The 23,225-nt window shown below is 47.2% G+C and overlaps 1 protein-coding gene across 4 annotated transcripts in view; it reads right to left on the reverse strand.

Annotated features, from left to right (window-relative positions):
• Positions 1-17,162: 17,162 nt before the first annotated feature.
• GAPVD1 (GTPase activating protein and VPS9 domains 1) overlaps positions 17,163-23,225 on the reverse strand; it is a 64,948-nt gene continuing 58,885 nt past the window's right edge. For all 4 annotated transcript variants that reach the window (XM_069582407.2, XM_069582405.2, XM_069582408.2 and 1 more), the window contains 2 exons: positions 22,651-22,848; positions 17,163-21,365 (listed from right to left, as the gene is read on the reverse strand). In XM_069582407.2, coding sequence (XP_069438508.1) covers positions 21,225-21,365; positions 22,651-22,848 — 339 coding nt within the window. In that variant the 3' untranslated portion in view covers positions 17,163-21,224. The remainder of the gene's footprint in view (positions 21,366-22,650; positions 22,849-23,225) is intronic.

Below are 23,225 nucleotides of genomic sequence, written 5' to 3' on the forward strand. Positions count from 1 at the left end.
TCCAGCTCTAATGGGCTGGTCTTCCCATCCAAGCTCAGGTTTGCTACTGTACAGTGGAGACCGCAATTCCCAGTGGTTCAGGGGAGTCTCCAGCGAGAGCCACCAGGACAGCCCTGTGTCCCAACAAGGCACTTGCTCCATGTTGTCCCCTTCTGGGCCCAGGGGAACCTGGCACACGGAAGGCACCAACAGACACACAGTACCAGACTTGTGGTTTCCCGAAAGGTGAATAATTAGTCAAAAATCTCAAACTCTGGGTGTGGGGTAGAAACACATCCTGGGCCCAGACCCTTAGACCTCACTTGCCATCAGGTGAGCGACAGGGTCACCAAGATCCAGCTCCTGCCTGTAAAACAACAATGAATGCTCCTCCCCCAGCCAGGTTAAAGGTGCAGCTAGAGGAGGGGCAAGGCCATGGAAGGTGCAGAGCCAAGTACAGTGGGCAGACCGAAAGCTGAGCGTGGAACAGACACTGAGAAAACTCCTGTGGCAAATCAAGCCCAACCTTTAAAACACAGAAATGTTAAGCAATCCACTTAAAAAATGGGCAAAAGATTTGAATAGACACTTCATCAAAGAAGATATGCATATAATAAGAACAGGAAATTGATGCTCAGTACTATTAGTGGTACTAATTACTTGATGAAAGTGAAAGAGGAGAGTGAAAAAGTTGGCTTAAGCTCAACATTCAGAAAATGAAGATCATGGCATCTGGTCCCAGCACGTCATGGGAAATAGATGGGGAAACAGTGGAAACAGTGTCAGACTTTATTTTGGGGGGCTCCAAAATCACTGCAGATGGTGACTGCAGCCATGAAATTAAAAGACACTTACTCCTTGGAAGAAAAGTTATGACCAACCTAGATAGCATATTCAAAAGCAGAGACATTATTTGCCAACCAAGGTCCGTCTAGTCAAGGCTATGGTTTTTCCAGTGGTCATGTATGGATGTAAGTGTTGGACTATAAAGAAAGCTGAGCACCAAAGAATTGATGCGTTTGAACTGTGGTGTTGGAGAAGACTCTTGAGGGTCCCTTGGACTGCAAGGAGATCCAACCAGTCCATTCTGAAGGAGATCAGCCCTGGGTGTACTTTGGAAGGAATGATGCTAAAGGTGAAACTCCAATACTTTGGCCACCTAATGGGAAGAGTTGACTCATTGGAAAAGACTCTGCTGCTGGGAGGGATTGGGGGCAGGAGGAGAAGGGGACGACCGAGGATGAGATAGCTGGATGGCATCACCGACTCGATAGACGTGAGTTTGAGTGAACTCCGGGAGTTGGTGATGGACAGGGAGGCCTGGTGTGCTGCAGTTCATGGGGTCGCAAAGAGTCAGACACGACTGAGCAACTGAACTGACCTGAACTGAACTGAACTATTAGTGGAGCCAGGTAATGCTAGAGGGATGTGAGGGTCGCCATAACAACATGACCCAAACTCAACTCAACTCCTGGTCAGAATGACTCAAATCCCAGAAGAAAGGCCTTGCAAAAGAAGAAATGTGTCCATTTCCAGATTTAAATACCATTTACCAGATCAACAGCAATGGTGGAAAGTAGGAGACGATGGAATAAACTCTCAAAATTATCTGGGGATGTGACTTCCTACCTAGAATATCACACCCAGCCAAACTATCAATCACACAAGTGCATGGTATAAAGCCGTTTTCAGACTCACAAGATCTCTATTATACCGCATGGAAAACAGACTTCAGAGGCGTTAAAGAGTTGGGGAAGAATTAACAATTGGGACATTAAAAAAACTAATCAAATGAAAACATGAGGATCCAAAAAGCTACCAGAGAAAGGAAATGTGATCAAAATTTCTTACAAGGCTCAGATGTGAACAACACTTACATAGGTGCTGAGTCCCGATTTAACAAATATTGCTTTATACCTACACTGTGAGCATGGAAAAGAGAAAGGTGAGGGCAGATGAGTAAAAGAATTAAATTTTCATGTTCCATTACAGGAAATGAGTAGAAAATGTCTAAAGCTGCTGGGATGAGAAATAGTGGTACAAATGAATTATTGACAAATATGAATTAAGTGCCTGTAAATTGTTGAAGGTCTTCCCTTGTAGCTCATTTGGAGTAATTGCCTTTGGGGAAAGGGACTCTGGAAGGAGGTAGGAATGGGTCAAGGGACAGCTGGCTTTTGTTAGGAGCTGTTAGTACTATTTGACTTTTTTTTAAACTATGTGCTTATATATTTTGGGAGAAGGGGGATTGAAATGGATAAAATACAATGAAGAAAATGATGAGGTTGCACTGATGGGTCTCAGAAAGACTTTCCAGTTCTGCCAATCTGTGGTTCTACAACTGCCATGGAAAACGAAACAGTGAGGGCCATCAGATCTAGGCCAGCCCTTGACCTCAAGATCTGAGAATCCACTCACAAATTCTGAAAACTGTACTAGTACTTGACTAATATTATCATTAACATTTTAATTACATGGATATATTTCAGAAGGTGTTATGGGTTAAAGTGTGTCCCCTAAGAATATATATGAAGAAGGCTGAGCAGCAAAGAATTGATGCTTTCAAACTGTGATGCTGGAGAAGACTCTTAAGAGTCCCTTGAACAGCAAGAAGATCAAAGCAATCAATCCAATAGGATATCAACCCTGAATATTCACTGGAAGGACTGATGCTGAAGATGAAGCTTCAATATTTTGGCCATCTAATGTGAAGAGCTGACTCATTGGAAAAGACCCTAATGCTGGGAAAGATTGAGGGCAGGAGGAGAAGGGGACAACAGAGGATGAGATGGTTGGATGGCATCCCCGACTCAATGGACGAGTTTGAACAAAATCCAGAAGACAGTGGAGGACAGACAAAGCTGGCATGCTGCAGTCCATGGGGTCGCAAAGAGTTGGACACAACTTAGCAACTGAACAACAGCAAGATACCCTGAAATCCTAATTCTCAGCACTTGTGAATGGGGCATTTTTGGAAACAGTCTTTGCAGATGCAATCAAGTTAAGGTGAGGTCATTAGTGCGGAACCTAATCCAATATGACTGATGTCCTTATAAGAAAAAGGGACACACAGAGAGAATAAAGCCGTGTGACAACAGAGGCAGAGGCCAGAGTGATGAAGTTACAAGCACCGCCGAAGCTGAGAGGCCAGGAGGGACTGACCCAGAGTCTCAGAGGGAGCATGGCCCTGCTGACACCTTGGTTTCAGACTTGCGTACTCCAGAACAATGGAACGTGCTGAAGCTGAAACTCCAATACTTTGGCCACATGATGCAAAGAGCGCACTTATTGGGAAAGATCCTGATGCTTTGGGAAAGGAAAGATTGAAGGCAAGAGGAGAAGGAGGTGGCAGAGGAAGAGTCACCAACTCAATGGACATGAATTTGAGCAAACTCCGGGAGATAGTGGAGGACAGAGGAGCCTGGCATGCTGTAGCCCATGGAATTGCAAAAAGTCGGACACGACTTAGCAACTGAACAACGACAATCTTCCAGAACTGTGAGAGGATACCCTTCTGTTGTTCTAAGCCCCCCAGTTTGTGGTACTTACTGATGGGAGCCTTAGGGAACTAATGCAGAAGAAACCAGAATATTAGCAGGAATTCGCCATTAAATCTATGATCACTGTAGAAAGACTGCATTTTTACTGCAATGCTTATAACGTCTGGCGTCACAGAGCTTGTCCCTGGAAGTGGCTCAGTCTCTTGCCTTCTAGGCCATGCCTGGCTTTGGGACACCTGAGGAACTGGGCTCACAGACGTGCCATTTCTCCAGACACTGTGCCACTGACAGGCTTGAATGCGCTCATTCTTTTCTTAAAATATATATATATGTGTGTGTGTGTGTGTGTGTGTGTGTGTGTGTAAGTGTGTATATATATATTTTCTGTATTTCTTTCTCTTTGGCTGTGCTGGGTCTTTGCTGAGTTTCGGGCTTTCTCTAGTTTTGGAAGCAGGGACTACCCTCTAATTGCGGTCACGGGCATCTCATTAGGGTGGCTTCTCTCATGGAGCAAGGGCTCTAGGGCACACAGTCTCCAGGAGCTGCAGTTCAAGGGCTTTAATAGAGCACAGGCTCAAGAGCTGAGCTTCACGGGCTCAGCTGCTCTGCAGCATGTTGGATCCTCCCAGACCAGGGATGGAACCCATGTCTCCTGCACACTGGCAGGTGGATTCTTTACCACTGAGCCACTAGGGAAGCCCTCTTTTTTTTTTTAACTAATTTATTTGCAGCATGTGGGATCAAACATAGGTTCCCCGCATTGGGAGCACAGAGTTTTAGCCACTGGACCATCAGGGAACCCCCCAAAGAGTTCTTTCTGCTCAAGAACTCCTGCAGCTCAAGAGCTCTGCTCAAGGTGGGGCTCCTGCAGCTCTCAGCCCTACTCTCCAAGTAGAAGGGCAAGATAAAGGTCAAGAGGGAGGTGCTTTTGCAGCTCAAGCAACTGCACATGACCATAGGTTCAGTTCAGTTCAGTCGCTCAGTCGTGTCCGACTCTTTGTGACCCCATGGACTGCAGCACTCCAGGCCTCCCTGTTCACCACCAGCTCCCAGAGTTTACTCAAACTCATGCCCATTGAGTCAGTGATGCCATCCAACCATCTCATCCTCTGTCGTCCCCTTTTCCTCCCGCCTTCAATCTTTCCCAGCAACAGGGTCTTTTCCAGTGAGTCAGCTCTTCACATCAGGTGGCCAAAGGATTGGAGTTTCAGCTTCAGCATCAGTGCTTCCAGTGAATATTCAGGACTGATTTCCTTTAGGATGGACTGGTTGGATCTCCTTGCAGTCCAAGGGATTCTCAAGAGTCTTCTCCAACACCATAGTTCAAAAGCATCAATTCTTCAGTGCTCAGCTTTCCTTATGGTCCAGCTCTCACATCCACACGTGACCACTGGTAGACTCTCCCTTTATAAAACACATATATATTATTCTTTGGCTGTGCCATGTGGCATGTGGGGTCTCAGATCCCCGACCAGAGATCAAACCCATGCCCCTTACAGTGGCAGCACAGAATCTTAACCACTGGACCACCAGGGAAGCCCACAGGTAGGCTGTCCCTTGAAGAGCTTCTCTTCTCTGTCCCTCCCCCCCTCCCCCCAGTGTCTTCTGGCCCCCATGCCTCTGACTCAGTGAAATGAGCTCATCTGTCTGGAAGACAGGCTTACAGAGAGTTCCAGAGAAAGGGATGGTCTGGAAGGGGGTCCAGGCCGATAGGAAAAAGGAGCCTGAGGTCATGAGGCTAGCCTCTCTGGAACTTGGCCTGTGTGTGCGTGTGTGTGCATTTGTGCGTGTGTCCTGTGTGCACATATGTGAGTGGTTATGTGCATGTGCGGGCGTGCGCGTGTGCTTAAGCGCATGTCTGTGTGTGCATGTGCACCCATGCGCCTTGTCTGAGTGTATATCAGGCTGGAGCAGAGCAGCTCTGTAAATCCACCTAGGCCCACCCCAGATGGCTTTCCACTGCCAAATTTTTGGCCCAGGAAGTTCATTTAAACATTCTTCCACCTCCTTTCTTTCCCTCCATCACTATTGATCACGAAGATCCCACCCTCTGGGTCCTCCTTTTGGAAAGTCTTTTTCTGCCTGGTGCTCACCAGCTTGTGACCAACTTCCAGGTAGAGTAAAGGATTAAATGGAAGGCACAATAAGAAGTGAAACAATTAGAATTTCTGCCTCATTATCATGGTAATCTTATCAGTCGGATAATGAGGTATTAATGGAGATTTAATGTGCATCTCATAACAGAATCCCTTGGAGAAAACACACAGGGAAATTGCTGTAAATCCACTTAATGATGGAGAAGTCCCAAAACACCATATTCCAAAGGATGAAAAATGCAGGATGCAAATGAGAAAGAATCAAGGTCAATAACACCGCGGGGACAGGCCTAATGGCAGATTTGGAGATATATGTAATAAAAATTGCATGTTGCTTTTAAACCTCACCCTCTGTTGTTTTCAAATGTGCATTCCTCGTAATGAAACACAGAAGTGCAGCCAGAATGATTTGTATGTTTTAGAAACCATAGGGGGGATGGAAACACGTCTTGCAACCCATCAGTTCCCCTGCAGGGAGCCACAGGAGAAACGGGGTGCTTTACCAAGAGGCCTCGAGAGAAGGAGGGCAGAGGGAGAACCCCTTGCTTAGCGGAGGGAAAGCAGCCTGTCTGAGTTCAAGGTCATTTGGGAAACACTAACGGAGAGAGCCACGTTTCTTCACACTTCCACTCCTTCATTCAATCAGCATTTGTCAGGCGCCTGCTGCGTGGCTGACCACAAGCAGCTCAGAAAGCTGAAGGACACGACAGATACAGGCGGAAAATAAAAGCTCTAATTCAGAGAGCACCTACTAAGTGCCAGGCATTGCTGAAATGCCTGATCCATGGATGATCTCGTTAATTCCAACAGCAACACCAGAACGGAGGAACTTAATTAAGAGCCTCATTTTTCTGACGAAACACTGAAAGTGAAAGTGAAATCGCTCAGTCGTGTCTGACTCTTTGCGACCCCATGGACTATCAGGCTCCTCTGTCCACGGGATTCTCCAGGCAAGAGTACTGGAGTGGGGTGCCATTTCCTTCTCCAGGGGATCTTCCCAACCCAGGGATCGAACCCAGTTCTTCCGCATTGTGGGCAGACGCTTTATCATCTGAGCCACCAGAAGCTCAGAGATATTAAGTAAGTTGTCTCCAGTTGCTCATGGCTTGAACTTCACCACTACTATCTGAGGTTGAACCCTATGAAAATGATGATATTTGACTGTTGGGGATCCAGAAAAATACTATTTTCATACGGTTCAGGCTAACAGTTTGCTTTCTGCCTAGGGACCCTTTCTAGATGTGGGTGCCTCTAACAGAGGCAGGAGGGAGGGACAGAAACTTGACCTGAGTTGAGAGTCACAGAATTCAAGGAGCCTCACAGGGGACCAGGGCTCTCCTGCCTTAGCCCCTGATAGCTTATGTTCCCACACCAGCCCTAGGGGCTCAGGCTGTGGATGCTGAGTAAGTGGGAAGAAAGCCCTGAAACACTCATCCTGCAAATTAAAAGCAGTTTGTAGATTGAAAAACACTAAGCAAATGTTGGCTATTTGGTTCTTATAATTTATTGATGATAATAAATAACCCTTGGGCCTTCCACACTTTGCAAGCATTAAAGGTAAAGTTAGCTCAATTTTTTATTTTAGGGAACTTGGAAAAGCAGAGTTTCATGGGACTTTGAGAGCAAACTGACTAACTGTCCCTGTTTTAGTTCTAAAAAGCCCACATCCTGGGAAACCCCACATTCTGGGCAAACTGAGACTGTTGGCCGCATCATCCCAGAGGGACACCGGGATGCCCAGGGTCATGGACAGGAAACACCAGGCCAGTTCCACCCAGCGCTGGGCAAGCAGTCCCTATGTGCCAGGCTCTGTGCTGGGTCCCCATGGTAGCAGCAGACGCAGATTCCCCTGGTCAGGGCTGTCTGGGGGACCCTGGGGCCTGCGTCTTAATGGCAGCTCAGAATGTAAGGGGCACAGAAGGAATCTTCACCATCCAGTTTCTGACTGGTGCCTAGAAGAGCCGCTGAACACCCATCCCAACAGCCAGAGGATCACGAACCCATTACACAGATGAAGAAACTGAGTCATTGGTGCTGGTGCTGGCCCTTGCTCAGAGTCACAAGCAGTCTGTGAGTGCATAACTGCTGAAGAAGGATGACAAGACCCCACTTGAGGGTAGAAATGGCCTCCAGAGAACAGGTCCGTCTGAGCTAGGAAAAAAAGGCGGATGGATATTAGGCAACATTTCTGGAGTCTTGCAGCTGTGTTCCGTTTAATCACAGACTGCAAATTGAATGAAGTGAAGACAGTGTTGCCTCTTTGAATTTCCCCCAGGCCCTGTTTAATGAATAAATAGGCATGATTTGTAATTAGCTGATCCGTTGTGCCAATGCTGCGAGAACACCTGAAGCGAGTTAAACATGCCCCCTGCAATCTGGTCGACAATATTAATACGCCCAGCAAACCTTCCTTCCTGGTCCACGGTGCATGTCACCCAATGATCATACACATTGCTTTGAAGTGGACGTATTGAGGGGGAAAAAGGGGGGGGGGATTTTTTTCAGCCTGGAAAGATGAAGACACAGGGTCCTCATGAGCCCTGCCTCCCCGCGTGGAATTTTGGAAGCTACAAGTTCAATTTGTTGCCATCAGCAAGTGCTAGGCAACCCACAAAGTCATCTCACCTCCGCACCCTCAACCAGCCTTTCAGAACCCCACGGCTACTCTCAGGAAACCCTTCTGGGCAGGACCGCACCCTGGTCGAGGGTTCCACGGCTCGGCCGGGATCCTCAGCCGTGCGGGCTGCGTTTCTCTGTGCAAGCCGGCGTCTGTTTGCAGGGGCCGTCTGATACCCACCCGCAGCCGCTGAGTCCACAGATTCCTGCCAAACTAACGGGCATCCTGTATCATTTATCCTCTAATTGGGGCTGCTTATCACGAGTTTTGCCTGCTTTCCATGCTAACCATGCGGCTGGTGCTGAAATTCCGAATCCTAACATTTCCCTGCGCGGAGCTGGTGGGAGGGCCCCGGCCCAGGTAGCGTCTTGATTGCCACATTTTCCAGCAAAGGGGTTTCCATTCATCTTCATCATGGGTTCAATCTGTGCGCCGAGAGGAGGCGGCTGCCCCTGTGGGTCCTCTCCACCCAGTCACCTGGAGGCTCGCTCTCATCTGTTCCTCCGCGTTCACAGGCGCATTTATATTCCGCCCGCCCTGCTGCTTTCTCGGGGCCTGCGAGGGATCTCCCGCCACGAAGCCCTCTCCCTCTGGGCCCCGCGTGGGAGTCCAGGTGCCAGCCTATTGCAACCAAGGAGGAAAAGAAGGTCACCCCTTCCTCTGAACGAAGTGAATCAGGAGGCAGAGACTGACTATCCTTGCCTCGACCATGAACCCTAGGAAGTGGACCTGGGCCTCATGGGGATGGGTGCGAAAGTGGGCATTTCCCTGCTCCCCAGACTGCCCACCGGGTACCAGATCCGCGCTGGGCCCTGAGGATGCCACGAGCATCCAGCCCTGCCCCCAAGGGGCTCACTCGCCCAAGGAGAACTGCACACCAGGAGCAGGACAATAATGCACCGTGAGCGGCCCCGTCCTCTACAGTTCACAACGCTCTCGCCACTCCTGCTTGACATGATTCTCCCACAATCCTATGGAGCTGATATGTTGCAGAGAAGCAGATAGGGTCCCCAATAGCTAAAACTAAGGACTCAGGGGATGTCCCTGGTGGTCCAGTGGCTAAGACTCCACACTCCCAATGCAGGGGACCCAGGTTCCATCCCTAGTCAGGGAACTAAATCCTGCATGGGCATGCATGTTATAGTCGTGTCCAAGTTTGCCACCCCACAGACTGTAGCCCACCAGGCTCCTCTGTCCATGTCCATGGGATTTTCAGGCAAGAATACTGGAGTGGGTTGCCATTTTCTCCTCCAGGGAATCTTCCTAACCCAGAATCAAACCCACGTCTCCTACATTGGCATGGTGCTCAGTCGGGGGGATTCTTTACCTCTGAGCCACCTGGGAATCCCAGATCTCACCTGCGGCAACTGGGAAAGATCTCTCATGCCTCAACTAAAGATCCCCATGCCACAACGAAGAAGGAAGATCTCACATGCCCCAACTAAGAACCAGCACAGCCAAATAAATAAAAATAAATATATTTTTAAAATATTAATATATTTTTTTAAAATAAGGGTTTGTGAATCCTCCAGACCTGGATCAGATCCTGGCTCTGCCAGTGATTTTCTGGGTGGCTTTAGGTGAGCCACTTCACCTCTCCGAGCCTTAGATTCCTCATCTGTAACATGGGGCTCATAATGCTACCCGGCTCACAGGTGAGGGTTCTGTGAGATTCTGTAAAGCACACAGCTCTGTGCTCAGCACCAAAAAATGAACCCAAGGCATTCCTGTGGCCAATAATACTTCCACCCTTGGCAGCACCTCCCCGGACCGTGGGGTACACGACACCGCAGCTCTCAGCCCTGTGTCCGGCAGCATGCTGCAGCCTGACAAAGCTGGGCTCCAGTGCTGCTGTGGTTACTCGGGGATGCTGCCTCATCTGCAAAATGGGAATAATAACCTGCCCATTGTGTGCTAGTCACTCAGTTGGGTCCAACTCTTTGCGACCCCATGAGGCTCCTTTGTCCATGGAATTCTCCAGGCAAGCATTCTGGAGTGGGTTGCCATTCCCTTCTCCGGGGAATCTTCCTGAGCCAGGGATCACCTGCATTGCAGGCAGATTCTTTACTGTCTGAGCCACCAGGGAAGCCCTGGTCACTAGCTTGCTATATAATGCTAATTTGCCCCAATAAGGGGTGGGCCAAGAGGAACCCAGTATATTCGTGTGTCTAGCTCAGGGGACACAAGTGAGTTTGGGGGTCTGCCTGGAGCTGTCCTAGAAAAGAGTTCAGTGAAAGGGTGGATGCGAGGGGGCTGGTTGGAGCTTCTGAGTCTGAGAGCCTGTGGCCTCCTCCAGAGGAGTCTGAGGGGGGCCTTCGTTCCGCAGCCTTTGCCGCCGCGGGTCTGTACCCATCCTTGGCCACAAGATGTCGCCCAAGCAACAGCAAAGCAGGGGCCTGGGCGAAACCGGCCAGTCCAGAGTCAACTCGGCGAACAGCGAGGTTCCGCCGCAGCCCTCTCCCACCGCCCCGCAGCTCTTGGACGCCTCGGGGGAGGAGCCCCTGCTGCCCTGGGTTCAAATCTCAGGATTTCCTACCCGACACGATACTGCTGCCCCCAGAGGACACCGGTTTGTAGACCCCACCTAAAGTAATAAATAAATAGAGATAATAATTACTCCTACTCCTTCACGGTGTAGGATTAACCCGTGCCTGCGGAACAAGGAGGGCGGGGAGGAGGTGCAAACAGAAGACCGCGTGGCCCGAATCGAGGCTGCAGCCGGGCGGCGCTCCGCAGGGCCCCGGAGACCCTCCATCCCCGCCCGTGCCTCACGAGGGTGCGGCGCAGACACCGGACAGGCGACAGTGTGGCATGTCCTCGGACCCCTGGGCGGCCCCAGACGGTCCAGCAGGGCCCACACCAACTCTTCGTGGCAGCCACCTGGCACCGGGATCTGGACCGCCAAGTGAGGGAGGAAGGGTGAGACCCCCGGGCTCGGGTGTCCGGAGGCAGCTTGGGCCCCGAGCGCAGCCCCGGGCGCTGGAAGAGCCGTCGAGGGCCAGCTGGAGCTGGAGAACCGTAGGCGTCGTGGACGGCCAGCCTGACCTCCCAAACTCCCCCCCAGCCGCCCGGCCGCCCGCCCTGGACTTGGCGCGGCTGTGCCGGCACTTCGCTGGGTGGGGGACTCCTTATCCGACCCTCCATCAGCTCGAAGGACCACCTCAGTGAACCGGCCTCTTCCGCTGGGGATGCGCGGTCCCAGCAGGGTGACCCGTGGGCGGGCCCAGACACAGGAGCGCGCAGCGGGACGGGGCTGCCGAGAGCCTGAGCTCACCTCCGTCTCCCAGGTAGAGGTCCAGGGCTTGCGGCGCAGTGTCTTCCCAAGGACGAGCAGAGCTTTCGGCCCCGGACCACGTGAAGGGAGGGGAGCGAGAGCCCCTGTCCCTGCAAAGACTGAATATGGGAGGAAAAAAGAGTGGAATCCCCGCACCCAGGGGCTACTGTCTGACTTCCTACCCTCCTCCCCGGCCCCCGACACTTGGGGACAGCTGCCAGCTGGGGATCGGACAGTCCCAAAGGAGAGCTCAGGTTCCAGAGAGATCACTACTTTGCAGAGAAGTGTAGGGGAATGAGCCTCCTAGGAGAGGGAGGGAAGGGTGTGGACATCTGGGGAGTCGCCCGCCCAGAAGAGCTGGAGAGCCTGCTTAGGGAGAGCACTGAAACCAGAGGGCGCTGCAAAGGCGGAGGCTTAGGGGCAGATGTTGACTGGGAAAAAGTGCACAATCTGAGGGTTGTGAGTTGTTTTATTTGGGGTCAAATGAGGACTATAGCTTGAGAGATAGCATTTCAGATGGCTCTGAGAAACTGCTCCAAAGAGGGTGGGATGGAGGAGGGCAGTATGTATAATTTTATGCAGGGCGAGTACATGCAATCAGGCACATATTTTTTGCACAGCGTTTCTGCTAGCCGCAAGGAGCGGAGGTCACCGTGAAGGAGAGGAGATGCAAGAACTGGGCTCATAAAATCATCTCCTGAAATTATCTGTCTGAAGACCCGTTCTGCCAGTTTTTCACAGAGCTCAGAGGGCCTCATTCCTCCTGATCTCCACCCTGAACTCCCTTCAGGGGGGTGTTGAAGGTTAGCAGCTGCGGTGGTTCATAATCATCCTCGCAGAGGTAGAGGGCCAGTGCCAATTTGTGGGTGATGCAGGTAAAGCACGATTTACTTTGAGGGGCAGGAGTGGAGCTGGAGGGGAAGAAGGGACAGAGGCATAAGGATGAAAATGCAGGTTGGAAGCAAAATAGAAAAGATTCTGGACAGAAGAGAAATCTGATCAGACTTGACTGACTCTAGGAGAAAGGGGGGATGGGAGGCGTTGGAAATCCATCAGTTGTGATCATGGAGGTGAAAAAAAAAAAAAAGCACATTAGAGCTGTTTCCTCAAGAGACTCTTCAGGGGGTGTGAGTGATCCAGGGATTGGGACAGTGAGGAATAGAAGAGGTGGGTGGACTAGACCACTAAAGACTGAAATAGCCAAATCCAGAAAAGAACGGACAACTAAAGTCACTCGCCATCTGCTTTTAGGAGGGTTAGGTCATAGCCACTGCAGCTGCTGACCTTCAACACCCCCTGAAAGGAGTTGAGGGTGGAGATCAGGAATGAGGCACTGCTTCGTCTGGAAAAACTGGCAGAGAGATATTTTCAGGAGAAAATTTCATAAACCCAATTTCTTGCATCTTCTCACATCTAGGCAAATCACTAAGATCATTCATGGGGTGCCTTCTCATGACCAGCAGCAACGTTTTAGCGAGACACGCGCTTCACTGTGTGCACTGCCTTCACCAAAATCACATATGTATCAGCCTTCCCCTTCTTCCAGAGCAGGTCCTCAAGGCTGTTTGAGAGCCATCTCCTCAGTAAGTCCCCAAATAAAACTGGACTCACAGCTGTTATACTGTGCTTTTTTTTTTTTTTCCCAGTTGACAGTATAAAGGGAAGTTTCAGAAGTTGTGTCACTATTATTCATGACTAAGTGTACAAGGGAAGCCTTTAGTTAAAAACAGGTGGAGCGGTTTTTGTGTTCATAGGTCGTTAGACTGTTCCTGGGATGTCACGACACAGAACCAACACTGCCCCTTGGCTCTGCTGGCTGATGTCAGAGAAGAGTGCTTCTCTAGGATTACCTGGCCTGTACCTGGTCACCCACAGTACATCAGTCCTGGTTCAAGTTCATTAAACCAGATAAGAAAGACGCTGGGTGCCTAAACTGATGTGCACGAGCTGGAGTCTCAAGTCCCTTCTTGAGTCAGCTCAGTGGGCAGCCTCTTCCATCAGGGTTTCCAAACACCTATGGTCCATGCTGGCAACCTCCACAGTGCCACTGCCCTCTACTACATCCCTCCTTAAATGCTGGCACAGGAGAACTATTTCAAGACCATATACACACACACACATATGTATATACACACATGCCTGCCTGCCTGCTGAGTTGCTTCATTCACATCCGACTTTGCGACCCCATGGACTCTAGTCCACTGGTCTCCTCCTCTGTCCATGGGATTCTCCAGGCAAGAATACAGGAGTGGGTTGCCATACCCTCCTCCAGGGGATCTTCCTGACCCAAGGATCAAAGCCTCACCTTCTGTGACGCAGGAGCCGGTCCTTTACCACTGAGTCACTGGGGAAGCCCCGTATACACATACATATATGCACATATATACATATTTGTATATCCATGTATAAAGTCCGTGTATACATATATATTCACCAAGACTGGATGTCCAGGACCACTGAGGTAGTAGAGCCCAACTCAGGAAAAACCCTTCAAAGAGGTTTTCATTGGCCTTAGAATTGATTAGTGGCAGATGTAAAACAAGAACCATTTTCAGGCTCCTGGACCTGACATTACAACCACATACCACTTGAAACCAGTGGCTTTCCGGGAAGTAGCAAGAATGATCTAGATGATCCCATTGGTGTGGCCCGGCTTTGCGGTGGAGGAGGTGTTTCGGGGCATCACTGTGACACTGTGCTGGTGGGACGGCCTTAGCACCTCCCCTTCTGTCACTTGTGACTTTCTTATGCGCCTGCCTCTCTCTGTCTCCCCTAACCCCACCAGGCTGGCTCACTCCCAGACTGCTACCCCTAAGCTGCTGCAGAAAGAAAGTCGCTCAGTCACATCCAACTCTGTGACCCCATGGGCTATACAGTCCATAGAACTCTCCAGGCCAGAATACTGAAGTAGGTAGCCTTTCTCTTCTCCAGGGGATCTTTCCAACCCAGGAACCGAACTTGGGTCTTCTGCATTGCAGGCAGATTCTTTACCAACTGAGCCATCAGGGAAGCGCCAGCTGCAGCAGACACAGCCTCAACTGTCGCCATCACAGCCACAGGAGAAGGAAAAGAACGCTGTTACTGATCAAAAAGTGAGTGAGAGAGGAAGGGGCTGGAACTCACGTATCGACTCAGAGGATCAGAAACAGGAGGGGAAGTGACTGCTTACAGGTTCTCTCACTTTCAGCAGAGGGCAGGCCGGGGGAAAATTCCAGCTGGGGGAGAAAAATCCAGTTGGAAGCTGGGGCTGCTGGAAACAACGCTGTTACTTAACACAGGACAGCGAAGGCAACAGAAACCAAACAGCCATTTAAAAAGCTAAAACAATGAGGAAGATTAGATGATGTTTTCACATAGAGATCCAAACACTGTGATTATCAAATGTTTAGCAATTTGAGGTTTGGGAAAAAAAGTTTTTATATAACCAGAAGATTATCAAAAGAGAAAACATTTGGATTTAAGCAAAATTTTAAAAAAAGAAAAAAACTATCCTTAAAGGATATCAGATTGGCTACTATGTCCTTTATCCTTCTTCATTTTTGGCAGTGCTATGCAGCATGAAAGATCTTAGTTCCTTTATCAGGGACTGGACCTTTGCCCCCAGCAGTGTAAGCACAGAATCTTAACCACTGGACCACCAGGAAGTCCCTGCCAGGCCCTGTATTCTTTAAAAGGGGCTCCACCCACCTTGGGGATGTGGAGCCAAAACTTGAGAAATTGAACACCTTTCACAGATCACACATTTTTTAGTTAGCATCAGAGTGAGAAGGGGAGTTTGCTAGGCATGCAGATTTTTTCTCCTGTTCTTCCCCCAAAATTGACTCTATGTGCCCTGTGAGGAATAATGAGTCAGCAGTTTATCATCCCAGGTGGACAGTGCTCGTGATCCTCCAGCTCATACTTTGTGAGATGCTGACTCATGCTGCTGCTCTAAGTTCCACAAAAATAAGTCAGTCACCTGGAGTAGTTGTTTAAAGGTTCCTGTCCCATCCCCATGCATGCTGATTTATCAGCAAGAGCACCAGGTGATTCTTAACAGTGAGGTCTGAAAACAGTGTTTTACAGAACTTCCTAGGGCACTTGGAGAAGGAAATGGCGACCCACTCCAGTGTTCTTGCCTGGAGAATCCCAGGAACGGCGGAGCCTGGTGGGACACGACTGAAGTGACTTACCAGCAGCAGCTAGGGTACTTAAAAATGGACCTGTTTTGAGTGCCACCCCTGAAGACTGTGGGCTTCCCTGGTGGCTCAGATGGTAAAGAATCTGCCTGCAACGCAGAAGACCTGGGCTTGACCCCTGGGTCAGGCAGATCCCCTGGAGAAGGACATGGCTAACCCACTCCAGTATTCTCGAGAATTTCATGGACAGAGGAGCCTAGTGGGTTACAGTCCACGTGGTCACAAAGTGTCAGACATGACTGAGCAACTAACATTTTCATTTTCCCAAAGAATGTAGTTTATTTGGTCAGAGTGAGTCAGATCAGACATATCTCTTGACTAAATTCACTAGGAATTACTGATAAGGGACATCAGCAGTTATGTATATTAACCAACAGTCTTGGTGACAAAAGTTCTGTCAAAACTACAAATTAGTAGGGCTAAGGAGAGCTGAAGTAAAATGGTCCCTGTTTAAAAATCACACTGGATACTCTTTTTGACAGGAGCATAAAATTTAATGATTTGGGCCAGCAATATGCTGAAATCCTCGTTAACAGAAATGAGATTACCACGGTTTTCATGTTCACTGTCAACAACAGGTTCAATGACAGAATTGAGAGCTTTTTCCATTTTAGCACAAAATGTGGAAGATGCTTCCTGGATCCTCATAACTGGATTTTCCTGCCTCTCTGATCAGTTTTTCCCCCCTGAAGTCTTTGTACTGTTATTTGGTACCCTAAGAAGATGGAACAGGATTCTTCTGGAATGAAATGACCGGCTCGAAAGCTCTTCAATGAATACTTAAATCTCTAGGTAGAGACACATTTACAGCCAAGAGGAGCTTCTGACCTGATTTCACTTTTCAGGATCGTGACATATTTTACAGGCAGCACCGCAGGGAGGCCTAGCTGAACATCACTAGCTCTGCATCCTCAGGGAAAAGCCACAGAGCCGCTTACTTAGAGAGGGGTGAGTAGGCACAAATATAACGAGAGTCCAGGTGACATAGGGAATTCCAAATTGGCAAGAAAAGTTGAATTGTATTTTCGGTTCTAGGAAAGTCATAGCATTAATTTTAATACTGAACAGACTGAGTGAAAACCGGACCCTAATCCAGTTTTTAAATGTTTCCTTCCGAATTAAGTGCAATCAATATGAACAAAGTGCTTTTCCACCAGCGAGTAGAATGAGCTGGCCTCTGCCACAAGTGTTCCTTGGCTAATAGAAACTCCCCTCAACTGAGATTAATCAAGGCTCCTGTGAATAACATGATTAGGACTTCTGCACTCAGAACCACGGCTGATGAATAGCTAACCAAATACAGGGTTCAGACAGGAACCGTGTTAAAGGAGTGGATGTGCACCATCTCATCAGCAACTGTGGATGATTCCAATTCCTGCCTGTACTGTAGTTAACAGATGTTTCAGATGAAAAAGTCGAGTGTGAATTCATGGAGAACCTTAGTTATATCTGAGAAGTCAGAGAAATTTTCAGAAATGCTTCCAAATACAAAAGAGATGATGGAAACATAAAACCCAATGAATTCAACGGCTCTCCCTTTTTAATCAATTTTACACAATGATATTGTACATGAGTAATCACATTAGGAGACAGGATGGGTTTCCTGTACATATACAAGATGGTGCAAGCTCATTCACTGAGGCTTATAGGTTTTTATCAGTTTCAAGAGGAGAGGCAGTACAAAGCTTTTTCATACAGGTGAAACACGAGAATACGGTAGACAAGACAGAACAACTCAGCAGAGGTGAATTCTTAAGGCATGTGGCTCCTGCCCACAGTGTCTGCCACAAACCAGGTGTAGAGGACTCTCTCCCGCGTTATTTAACCTTCGATGAGCACAGGCCTGGGGGACATGCAGCTTTGTGGTGATGCCACAGCCCAACCACACCAACCTTGACACTGAAGCAAAGCGTATCTTCCTTTCTCCAAGTATTCTCAAGAGTAATAAAGCTATTCCTGGTCACCCTACTCTTTGGGTAACCTACATTCTAAAATATATGATTATTAATCTGGCAACATTCTCAAGCATTTTGGCAAAGTACCTCAAATATCTCATCACTGTTCATCTACTCAACTAAAAATTCTTTGAGCTTCAAGATCTTTTCTGACTTCCACCCTAAAGTATGGCAATTACATACAGAATAAACTTACTAGTTAAAAGAACTAAACAGAAGGCAGACTTTTCCTTACAAAATAAAGCAGGAATGGAAAGGGAAGAGAAAGACCAGGACACACATCAATGGAGGAAGTTGAATCCACTAACGATTCTATCACTTCGACACAATCCACTAACAATTCTGAGCGAGTGTGTTCCTACTTTCCCTTTTCACACCCAATCCCATCAGACACAGAAACTGTTAAATCTTCACAATGTTGATCTTCACTTGGCCACGGAATTCCCACGGCAGGCAATGGGGAGCAGTGCCGACCGGCATGCACAGTCAGGTACAGCTTCCTGTGGCCAAAACTAGACCTTGTCACTGCCTGGGACGGGTTTTAGTTCTCTCGCTTACGTACCTCAGGAACATGTAGGTTGAAAGTCTACATTAAACAAAAGCTTCCAGGACACAACAGGGAGAGAAAAACCCATGCATCTCATCCACATCTATTTTCCATCCTTCACAAAGCCTAACCCTCTTACAGTGATTTCATATCTGTATAAAATGGCTTTTATAAACAGGTTTTTAAAAAGAATAAGTAGGAGAAATCAGTTAACTGTGGCTGAGATTTGACCTAAAGTAGAGAAAGAAAATAAAATGTTTACTAGATTTAAAAAATAATACTTTTACAAATAAAAGATAAATCTTCAATCTGTAATTCTATCACTTAACTATCTCTGGAAGCAGGGTATTAATACAAAATATGAACTGATTTTTTTCGTCAGATAGTTCAACAGAATTTCAGTGAACACTTAACATTCATTTTCTTTGTAAATACCATGTAATAATCGGTGGCTACTGAAGGTTTCCTACGTGTGATTTTGTATTTTTGCACAATCCTTCATATAACCTATATCCTGGGAGGAACTGTGCTAAGAAACAGCTGAAAGACAACTATTCCTTTCCTGAAAGAATAAAATCAGATTACTCCCTATCTCACGCCCACCGCTGCCACACACACAGTTGTTTAGTCACTGAATTGTGTCTGACTCTCTGTGACCCAGTGGACTATAGTCGGTCAGCCTCCTCTGTCCATGGGATTTCCCTGGCAAGAATACTGGAGCGGGTTGTCATGCCCTTCTCCTGACCCAGAGATCGAACCTGAGTTTCCTGTACTGGCAGGCAGATGCTTTACTGCTGAGCCACCTGGGAAGCCCATGCAGGCAGTTACCAACTCCTAAACTCAGAACTCAACACCATGCTAAACCCTGTTACAAAACTACCAGTGACAGTTAACGCTGAAGCAGTCCTTACTCCTGACCAGCTTCCAGAAGAAAACAGCTTAACCTTAAACGGCTGGGCTGTGCGCTTCTCTGCCGGCACCTGAGTCAAGACACAGGCACCCACCTCCATCTCGGATGTAGCTGTGATGCCAAAGCTCTGAGGTCCTCCTCTCACAACTGTCTCAAGCCCTGCAGAGCTCTACCTCCTGCCTCTAGGAGATACAGACTCACCACCTTCTCCACCGAAAAGAGCCCCATGCAGTGTCCACATCTTCATATTTATTTCCATAGTAACATGGAATAGAGTTAGTAACCACCACGGGGGTGAAAAATTGCATTGACTTCTGAGTTAAATCCCCAAACAATAAATTTCAACTATTCCAAGACTTCTGTTCACTTAACATTTACTGAATCAAGTGCTGAACTCCCCCCTCTGCCTTAGAAATCATGTTAAGACAGTTTGTCTTGTTAAGTATCTATGATGGGATCTGACTTCTAAGACCTACATGAGCTTGACCGTTACAGTCCATGAAGCATGACTGTACATAGGTTTCTTGACCTAACGCTCAAGAGGACATTTTTCACATTACTTGAATTTTGATCTGCCCCTAAAAGGCAGAAACCGCATCTCACAATCCTCTGCAACTTATCTCAGTATTTTGGAGTAAAGGAATGAGAAGAGGTCAAGGCATAAAAAAAACCCAGCTTCTTCAGGCACAGTGGAGCGCAGAGCTCCTGGAGAGACAGCCTCTGTCCTTATCTGCTCAAGGCTGTTGGTCATAGTTCCCTTAAACATGCCTGGAAATGCTGCCAGCAACAAGAGACTCAAAGGAGGGGACCAATTTTCATAAAAGAAGTTAAACACGTTTAGGAATCATACAGAGCAAAATCAGTCAGTGATGGCCTATGTGTTAAGACTTGTGCTTGAAGCTTTGGTGGGCCTCCTTGGCCTGTTTCTCAGACACCAAAACCCAATCCTCATTAATTAGCAACACACGATCAAACCAAAATACAGAAACACATATTTTTGTTCAGAAGAGGGAAACAAAGGCACAGAAACCTGCCAAAATAGATTTTTCCCCCCATAAGAATAGTATGGTTGATTAAAATAGTTTATCACTAGTAAAACTCGTATCACTAAAGCAGACAATACAAATTAGTTTTTAAAAAAGCTGACATTCACTGAATTCCTGGTCTGTGCATTCAATGTGAATCATCATCAAAAATATATTACAGTTACAGGTTTGTAAGGAGTTCTGGCTGGGGCTTCTACACTCTATTTAGCATTTCAGATGAGAAGTACCACAAGGATCGGTTAGATATCTGCTGTTCCTTTGTATGCCATGTATGATGATTAAACAAACAGTCTATCTCCTACTGCAGGTTCAAAGATGTCCAGGGTGAGAAAGTCTAAGTGATATATTCAATAAGTTCTATACCCCTCATCAAAGGCAGCCCTGTGCATCAAATTCCATACCTAGAAAGTTCAATAAACTGTGTTACACTTTAATAAATACTTCTGTGTATTTGTTCGCCTTTGCTTTTAAGCTCAGCTTAAATGTTGTCAAGGAAACCATTTCACAAGAGGGTACATAACAACCTACTATCAGCAATATTCCTTGTTTATTAGAATCTGAAGATGTCCATATTACATCAAATATAAATATATATCATATTTACATTTCCTTCTTAGCTTTTCAATTTAGGTGAGTGTATTTATAGATAATGCCACTAATGTCACCACTATTATAATCCTCAGTGCAACCGGCATTTTCCTTCTGTTAGATGCATCCAAGATTAGACAGCATCTTGAAAGAGGTGTATGGTTCTTTTTTTTTTTTTAATGAAAAGAAAGAATGAGTATCCATAAACAGAGATCTAGGAATTTTCTAGGAGATTGTTTTTTTCGTTTTGTATTTCAAAATACCTGAAAAATGTGGTCCCTTTTTGCAGTACTATTCTCTATGTGGGGACAAGAAATTAATGAAATATGTAACTCAGAAAGGAAAAGAACCCAAAGAAAAGAGAACCTGCTTGTTAGCTCATTAATCTGTTTAGTAAAGATCTGTTTTAAAAGGTCTGAACACTGTACAATATTATACAAAAACAATCTTCAGCTTTCAAAGCAGCTGGCACATTTTCTAAGAGATCTGTTTGCCCCGCTAGCAGTCTGCTGCCTCGGTGGGCCTTTGTCTTGTTCACTTCCGGTCATCGATAGTCTTAATGAATTCCACGGCTGCTGTGAACTGCATCCACCAATAGGACTCCTCTCCAGACAGACAGCTGGCATAAAAGCTACTGATGTACTGGACAGTGGACAGCAAACAGGGCGGATTTGCCTAGAGAAGTGAAAAATAAAGTCAATTACTCAGCTGGAAAAATCACTTATGGTAACATCTTTCACATGTTTTCCTATGAAAAAGAGACACCAGTCCTTTTGAAAATAATCCCCCAAATCCTTTTTGGAACTAATCTGTAAACCCGAGTTACTGTGAGGAGCAACAGTGTATTGGAAAGAAGACTTAGGTTCTAATCCTAGCTCAACTATCTAGAGCTTTCTAGCCTAACAAAGCACTTGACCTCACTGGTCCTTAGAGGGGCTGAACTAATCCCAGTGGCTTCACTCAACATCCCAGGATTCCAGATAAGGAAGGAAATGCTGCAGACAAATTGAGTTATATCTGTTTAGTAAGTATGGGTAGAACCAGCCGAGAAAGAAAAAAAAACAAAACTAAAAAAAGAGTAGGCCCTCTGCTGCAGGAGGTAGCACAGAAAAGCTCCTGCTCGTTCACCTCCAGGTTCAGGTGTGTTAAATCAGAAGGACAAGCTAAGGCCTGTTCCTTAAAAGGGGCTTAGACTGGCTCTGTATAGAGACTAAACACATCATCTGTGGAAGAGAGCTGAGCAATGGGCAAGAGGAGGAGTGAAGAAGGCTGACCGCACAGACTCAGAGTCAGCGCTCTGACTCTGAGCTAAGAGTTCAGGCTGCAGAAATACCGCAACATTTAAGAATTAGTAAGCTACATGTCAAATACACTTTAGACATCACCAGAGGGCTGAGCTGACTGGAACACATATTGGGTGGCTGTTGTGCACCCAATCTGCAGGGTCCCCACCTCCAAACCAAAATGTTCAAAATAAACCATTTGAATGGTGACACTTTAAAGTCAAAAAAGGACAAGAGGTGTCAGTACTTTAAAAAACAATATGGTACAATTAATAAAACATGAGGTCAAAAGAGGAGAAAGATGACAGGAAAATGTAGCAGTTTATGTGATAACCACCATGAAGAATTCAACATGAAAGAAGATGGTAAAAACATTACGGCCAGAGAACCTGCCCTCATTGATTCATTCAGTAATTACCCACTGAGCTCCAAGCAAGACCTTCAGGCACTGCTTGAAAAAGCTGAAAATGTTCATCTAGGAATCTAGCTCTTCCTTTCTTTGGATAACCCTAACTTCTGGACAGAACATAACTTGACATTAGCTACTTTCTTCCTGGGTATCACAGAGCTGGAAACTTGTAAAAGAGTCAAAGTCCATAACACCCGGCGACCCTCTATACACTGCCTGACTCAGGACGCCAAAGAAACTCTTCTCACGGGAGGTAGCGAGGACCTACCTTGATCAACACAAACACCAGCACAGGGATGAAGTCATCGGCCCCTGGAACGGAGTCCTCGTTGGCCAGGCTCAGGAGGTTCATGATCGTGGAGCACATTCTCAAGATGCACTGCACTTTGTCCCGGGGCGTCTTGTAAGCACTTATTGTCCTGATTTCTGACTGTGCCGAGGGCCACGGTGCCTCCTTAAGATAAACCTAAGCGAGACCACACACAGACAGTCATGCAGGTGGAAGGCAGAGACCAGAGCAACCTCCACGTCAGGAGGCGGATGGGTGAAGCCACTGCCTTTCCCTTTTTCAGAAAAACCAAATTGCAATTTTCCTTTTTTCAGAAAAACCAAATTGCAATTCCTCCCCATCCTCCTACTTCAGGACTGAAGCCTAACTTTTAAGCTTTTAAATTATTTGCTTTGCATTTTAAAATAAAACCACCCAGGGGAATTCCCTGGCCATTGAGTGGTTAGGACTCTGAGCTCTCACTGCCAGGGGCCCAGGTTCCATCCCTGGTCACTGGGGAACTAAGATCCCGAAGCTGCATGATGTGGCCCCAAAGGAAAAACAAACAAACCCAC

The sequence above is a fragment of the Ovis canadensis genome, chromosome 3 (genome assembly GCF_042477335.2).
Source record: "Ovis canadensis isolate MfBH-ARS-UI-01 breed Bighorn chromosome 3, ARS-UI_OviCan_v2, whole genome shotgun sequence".
Classification (NCBI taxonomy): Eukaryota; Metazoa; Chordata; class Mammalia; order Artiodactyla; family Bovidae; genus Ovis; species Ovis canadensis.